We start from the raw sequence: 7,520 nt of genomic DNA on the forward strand, positions 1-7,520 counted from the left end.
AAGACTGATAGCAACAAATAATGAATGTGTCGTTAATAAGCTGTCGACAATAACCTATCCGTATTCCTCTTATCAGCAGATACGTTTTATTAGCCTATTAAAACAGTCAAAAAGAAACAGACACAACTGTGCAGGCCTGCACACACACTGACTCAAAATTCTCTCTCTAGACACACCGACACATTCGTCTTCTATTTGTATAATGAGGACGGCTGCAACTATGTTGAGTTCATTATAGTTTCATACGGTTACTATTCCATTTATACGTAATTCAATGTGGAATATATGCAAACCATGGTTAAAACAGGTTTCCTACCTGTCCAGATACTGCATGAAGCGTTTCTGAGGGCTGATACCAGATTTACATTATTCTAGCCGAGATCCTACTTCTTTTTAAATGTCCAATTGAAATAACGCGATGTGTTTATTTCGGCGTAGGAATCCTGTAACATAATAAAACATTTCAATAGTTGCTACTTGATAATCTTCTCTAAATGCTAAATACAGCGAAGAGTTTGCGCCCTCGCGCCATGCAGTCACCCATCCCATTTTATCGTGACGTAACAGAGGAAAGGAGCGTCCGTCTTGGGTCCGCCAACAAAACAGAAACTGGGTCTAACCAAATCCCTCAGCCAGCTAAACACGCACAGCAGCCAATGCAGAGAGCACAGAGTAGAGAGATGAGAGCTGTCACTTCACGAAACAAGCCAGTCCTCCTTCGCATAACTCCACGAATAAAAAGCAAGGCGCAGCAATCCTTTAGGCAACTGTAGGTTTTTTTCTCAGAGACGAATAGACCCCCTTTTGGATCCGTTTACCTTCAATACCGTCTATCCAAACAAACACCTGCTTGAGGAGTTCTTTATGCTCGGATGAGCCACTTCACCAAGGGACTATAATTCCTACTTCATGTGAACGAATCGGAGCCTATAATAATAATGCTTCCGAGTCCTGTTATTTGTGCCTCCACCACGCCGTTCTCAGTCAAGGACATACTGAAGTTGGAGCTTCAGCAGCATGCTCAACAACAGCGGCTTGCCTCACACCTTGGGCCGCACCATGAGCGCTCTCACCTGGGTCCACAGCAGCACCAATACACCCTCCAGTCGCCCCCGTCTTGTATGCTGGCCGGCAGGGACAGGAACAGCCCCAGCCCCGGGCTCTCGGAAGAAGAGGAGAGAATTGCCTACCTGAGTAGTCTGACGGTTCAGGAGCGGCTGATGGAGACGGGTCTAGCCGGGGAGATATTCATTTCAGCCGAAACCAGTCTGGAGGTTGAGCAAGAGAACATAGACGCCAGTGAGTGGGTGATTCCTGGATTACCAATATAGCCTATCCATTTAATTCTGAAAGAAAGTATTGTATTATATTATATTATTTTAGGTTCAGTAGGATTGCATTAGTCTAGGTTATCAGTCTCATGTATTAAATTCGGTTGCATGATAATTCACTCACAATGCACTCATAAATATAGGCCTGATTCATTCATATTTATTCTTCCATTTAACTAGACTACCTCAGACTAGACTACTTCAGTTTAACGACGATATCATCTACATACAGGGATCATATGTAAATAAAGGATAAATCGTTTTGGAGAAGAAAAAAACGTTTTTGACAATTATGCATGACCGAATCACCAAATAAAATACAATCCTAAATTATCAGTTTTATAAAATAATTTAAAGAGCCATGTTTTGTTGTTGTTGTCAGCTACACACTTCGGCTACACAATGAGCTGAAATTACTAGACTAGACTACCGTATTTGTTATTGAACCAACTTTAACTAGGCCCTAATTATTTAATGTATTTACATATTGAATATGTTTGAATATTACCTAATTATTTAATGTATTTACATATTGAATATGTTTGAATATTACCTCATTAATTCATGTATTTACATATTGAATATGTTTGAATATTACCTAATTATTTCATGTATTTACATATTGAATATGTTTGAATATTACCTAATTATTTCATGTATTTAGGCCTACCCTTTATTCAGAGGATTCCTTTAAGATTAAAAAAAAGAAACACATAGGACATGACGACATGAAAACAACTATATTTCAAGAACAAACATGGGTATCTGATTTAATTTCCCCTTGTGTCTGAATCAGTGCCTATGGGAATTATAGAAAACACAGGCAAAAACAGCATGTAGCCTACTGCGGACCTCCAGGATTAGAATATCTGTTATGTATAGCGCATTTCGATTAATCTGTTAAAGTTAGATGACTAAAATCCCTCTCTCCTCTATTTCTCCAGAAACTTGTGGCGCAATGGAGGTGAGGGCCTGTGAGGAGTCCCCGCAGGCGCACTCGGACTTGGAGAGACTCCCAAAACAGCAGAGGACCCGGCGGAAACCGCGCGTGCTCTTCTCCCAGGCGCAGGTGTTCGAGCTTGAGCGGCGCTTCAAGCAGCAGCGTTACCTATCCGCCCCCGAGAGGGAACACCTGGCGAACACTTTGAAACTGACCTCCACACAGGTCAAAATCTGGTTCCAGAACAGGAGGTATAAGTGTAAACGACAGCGGCAGGACAAGACCCTAGAAATGGCCGGACACCCTCACCATCTTCCCCCACCTAGGAGAGTGGCAGTCCCGGTGCTGGTGCGGGATGGAAAGCCCTGCCTGGCTGGATCTCAGAACTATAATACATCCTACAGTGTTGGAGCGGCCAGCCCCTATAGTTATAACGGCTATCCGGCTTATTCCTACAATAATCCAGTGTATACTAACACATACTCATGCACGTACTCTAGCCTGCCTACTTTAGCACCCAACTCTACTGCTAACGCTTTTATGAATATGGGTCTGGCGAACCTGGGCGCGTCGCAATCTCAGGCCCAAACACCGCAGGGAACAGCCTGCCAAGGAACTCTGCAAGGCATTCGGGCCTGGTAGCTGAATGTGATGATCTGCTTGTTGATTAACAGTTGATCACGTTGATCACTTGCCTACAGTATTTTTGGAATAAGGGAAAACCTGTCTGTGTCCCATGCAGCAAAATAGAAGGATTTCTCATTGAAAACCGTCATAATGAGACTCGATCACCTTGTACGAATATATTAGTTGTTTCCTCATCAACGCGGCAAAAACATGTCGTTAAAAGTTATTGGACTATTCCAGAGTCACAGTTGGATATAGATATATACTATGGCAACATTGCAGACGGACTAAAACGCGTGCGCAACCGTGCGTAATATGGCCTTAAAGCTGTTGGGTGCTCGTGAACCAAGGATGTGAATGGCAAACATTGGCAATGGTTATATCTGAGCTATTTACATCAGAAATATGACTTTACCAGTAGCCTACTTGGTCTTTACCAGTGAAAACATTATTCTTCAACAACATAACAGAAACTCCTTAAATAAAAGACCGAACATGTGTGAGGATTATTTGTTGTTATTTCGAATTGACCATTTGCTGCTGCCTTTTTAGTCACTTATTTGAGATATTCTGCACTTAAACAATGCCCGCTGCGGTTTTTAGAAAATTAGCATACATTGACAAGTAAAGTGAAACATTAGGGTATCAAAAATCAGACGTGTTGATAATATTTTCTGAGGGAAAATAAAATTGCCGTATCCTTACACTCTCCATCGCAGTTTCGAAAAGAGTTTATAATGCGGCTGATATATACTGTAACTGAAAGAGCGCGTTGGTACAGTTCAGTGTCCTATGTTGCTTTGTTTGTCTATAGGACCGCCAAATTCCATTACCACGAGGGGCATAAACGTTCTCTTGGGAACTTGCTAAGGGAAACACAATACACTTGCAATTGTGTGAGTGTGTGCGCGCGTGAGCGTGTGGGAGGGAGAAAGAAAGAAAGAAAGATACCTTGCAAATGCCTTATGACATTTGTTTGTGGCTGGTTTTGAGTTGATAAAGAAATGAATAGCCACGTTCTTTCAATCTCATTTCTAAAAGGTGTGCTGTGTTTGTAGTAGGCCCACACATACATATGTGCGCACTAATTTCAGATATATGTATACCGTTATTTAAATGCTTTGGTTGACGGTGGTTGAAGGGGTAGGTCTATTTCGTGATATGCTCTTCTTATCGGCATTTGAGAAGCGCGCTTTGGGTTTTCAGAGGTATTCGAGAAGGGGCGTTTGGTCTCTGGTTTGCTTTAGACAAATTCAGGCCGCAAATTAGGCCTATGCTGATTATTTGTAATCTAAAGATACAATTCAACTTTGGAAACATTTAATATTACACGATTAAAGCAAAAAATAATTAGGCCTATTTTATTTCCCCCCAAAATGCTAATTATTCTCTACTGAGCATATGTTAAAGTCCTGCCAAAAGATATGGCTCTGCCTGGATCGCCATTGAAGGCCGTTTTCCAGCCCTCGCTGTGTGAGAGTTGAGGGGAGAGTCAGATAGAGGGGAGAGTCAGATAGAAGAGCAGACCAGGAAGACAGACAGAAACAGACAAGAGCCAGAACTCAGACATACATAATGGAGAATGGAGAATTTCGGCCAGAGACGGACATTATCCAGACAACGCGCTACAACAGTCTGATCGCGCATCCACGGAGGGCGTGGGGCCCACACGGATACTGCTTAGTCTGAACTGATCTCGTATTAATAGCCTTGTAATGTTAAAATGCAATTTAAAAATCGATTTATCATCATTTAGACACGAATATTGTGATGAAGAAGAAAGATAATACTTTTTAAATTCAGAATGATAAACTGGAAACTTACATTTCGTAAATCAGCTATAGGTACACACATTATTTCAAACCATATTCACTCATCAGATTCATGCCGACTGACATTCCTTTATTCGATGTATCCGTGGGTGTAGGCCTAGACCAATTAAAGACACTGATTACATAGACGATTGCCACTTATTCAATTCCTTTTTGTCGTTGAGGAAATGTTGCTGTGTTCTCATGGTAACTTCCACCCAATTTCCAATCTATACAATGGTAAACATGGTCTTCCATTACAGATTCCCAAATAAAGGATGCAGGTCAATGGGAGGAGAGAGTAACAGGGTTTGGGTTTACACACAGAGGAACTCCTATCACTTTGAGGTCTCCATATCACCGCTCATTAGAGATAGTTAACCGTTTTAAACAAACGCCCTGTATCTCCCTATACACAGAACTGATCCAATACGGGACGCCATTAATGGAGATGGATAGAAACGTAAACAAAGTGTTTGTCTCCAGCGATAGGCGCGAGGCCGCTTCCCCTGGCTACTGCACTGCGTGGAGATGGTAGATGACATACCTGTGTCAGGGTAAGTGGCAGGGAGACCTTAAAGTAAATAGAGTCGGCGACAGGAGGGCGATGCTTAAGGACGCGGTGTGTGTCTGTGTGTGCGTGTGTGTGTGCGTGCGTGTATGTGTGTGTGGAGAGAGAGTGCCAGAGCGGTGATTGCTATCTACCGCTGCCAAAGATAGCAGCTCATCCACAAGGAGCACGGCGCTCATGGAGTTTCCCAAAACAAAGTCACCCATGGCAACCCTTCAAGAGGGAAACAGAATACAAAGGCCAAATATAGAATACAGAATACAGACAGCTACAGGCGGAGGAACTGAAATACTGAAGGCCCACCTCACTCTCTCCGCCTGGTCTACCCGAACAGCAGAAGCTGTCGGCGGAGTTAGGGAACGACAGCGATGCGCACCGGATCCCCACAAAGATGGAAAGAGTAGAGGCATAGATAAACATGTCTATGTTTGAAAATTGTATAGGCCTATGTAGGCTATATGTTTGAAATAGGTTTGCCAATGCTTCTGAATTAAATGTGAATCATATAATAGCCTACATAGATCCAGTCATTTCGGATACCATGAACACCTGCAGGCTTACTTCACAGCATGTCCATGACTTCTCCTCCAGACATGTTTTGACACCTCTGGGCTGTGTGTTCTCTGTAGTCAGAGCGGAGAGAGAGAGAAAGACTCTCTGTTTAGTTAGTGGAAGAAAATACAACACAACCAAGGTGCAAGCTCAGTCATCTGTCATCACATCATCTCATCAATGAAACGTAGGCTTGAAGGTTGCACAATATAGACACAGAGGGAAGTGTGTGCGCGCATGCGGAGAGTGACTGCAAGTTGCTGCCTATCAAGGTAATCTGTTACATTTTTCAAATTAATACTATTTCAAATGCTATTGAGATTTTTTTCTAATTGACAGGACAAAAATATATAGAGCTGAAAATGTAAGACAAAAAATTATTTTAAAAAATCCAAGAAAGGCAGAACAATTATTAAGTCTTATGTAAAACAGTTCCCATACCTACTTAATTTGAGATCCTGACTACAGTGTTGTCTTGATTTTATTCAGATTATTTTGTTCTATCGTGAAGACCCGTCAGTTCTGGGTGGAGCCTCTCCTCAAGGCACCGGACTGTATTTGCATACTCTCCCAAACCCAACAGCTGAGCAATTATGCTGAGTGTGGTAATCATTACTACCACAGGGTGACGCTACTTACTCATGAACTAACTAACATGAACAGCTAGTTAAGACTACAGGTGCTAGCTACAGGTGTTTTTAACAATTATTATTTAAATGAAAGTGAGCGGATTACTTCAAGAATGTTTTACATTTACGCGCAATGATCCCCTTCGTCTTCCCGTTTCCAAATGCATCAGCCTCTTCGCCATGGTTACCAGAAGAGCTACTGTAAGATGGGTGACCAAGTTCTTTCTGTTGTTGAAATTGTATAGTTTCTAAACGAACACAGTCGCTTACAATTCATTCACTTTCACATTTCAAAAAAAGCTAATGCGTAATTGAGGTGTACATTGGTTTCTTCATCCTTTTCTCCACTGGACCAACTAAGATCTGTTGTTGTTACAACTCTGAAAACCATCTGCAGACAATAGTGAAGTCTTAATACAGTTCCACATCTCAAGTCCTCTCACACACAAACGACTAAGGCCGAAGAAAAGAGAAAACCACGGCGGTAATAAGCGCTTCACGCATTGTACCAACATTGATGTATATAGGCGTATTATATTCACCTGATATTTGATCCGTTATGAAGGCCACACAAGTAAACGTATAATAAGACTTTGATTGAGCAGTCATGTCGCTGAAAGTTTTGAAGCATTTGATACGTGGGACATGTACTGTATAGCTGTAGGACTGTAGGAACATTTTAAGCACCATTTTAGCTTCAAATCCACATCAAGGCAAAAGCACAAGATAGGTGATAAAGACAGTACAAATTTAAATTAGTGTCAGAAAAATACTCTAAAGCCATGATAAAAATGCACAAGGAACCTTCTATGAACGTAACTTTTTGTTATTACTTACAACTTGCGGCAGCAGGGTAGCCTAGTGGTTAGAGCGTTGGACTAGTAACCGGAAGGTTGCGAGTTCAAACCCCCGAGCTGACAAGGTACAAATCTGTCGTTCTGCCCCTGAACAGACAGTTAACCCATTGTTCCCAGGCCGTCATTGAAAATAAGAATGTGTTCTTAACTGACTTGCCTAGTTAAATAAAGGTAAAATTAAAACTAAATGGACAGAGTCTCC

At 41.8% G+C, this 7,520-nt stretch overlaps 1 protein-coding gene across 1 annotated transcript; it reads left to right on the forward strand.

The window, feature by feature from the left end:
• Positions 1 to 595: 595 nt before the first annotated feature.
• Positions 596 to 3,401, forward strand: LOC135525116 (homeobox protein Nkx-2.5-like). Its single transcript, XM_064952863.1, has 2 exons — positions 596 to 1,299; positions 2,276 to 3,401. Exons 1-2 carry the CDS (start codon positions 939 to 941, stop codon positions 2,911 to 2,913), a joined length of 999 nt encoding a protein of 332 aa, XP_064808935.1. The 5' UTR covers positions 596 to 938; the 3' UTR covers positions 2,914 to 3,401.
• The last annotated feature ends 4,119 nt before the right edge of the window (positions 3,402 to 7,520 follow it).

Source organism: Oncorhynchus masou, chromosome 31, assembly GCF_036934945.1.
Source record: "Oncorhynchus masou masou isolate Uvic2021 chromosome 31, UVic_Omas_1.1, whole genome shotgun sequence".
NCBI classification, from domain to species: domain Eukaryota; kingdom Metazoa; phylum Chordata; class Actinopteri; order Salmoniformes; family Salmonidae; genus Oncorhynchus; species Oncorhynchus masou.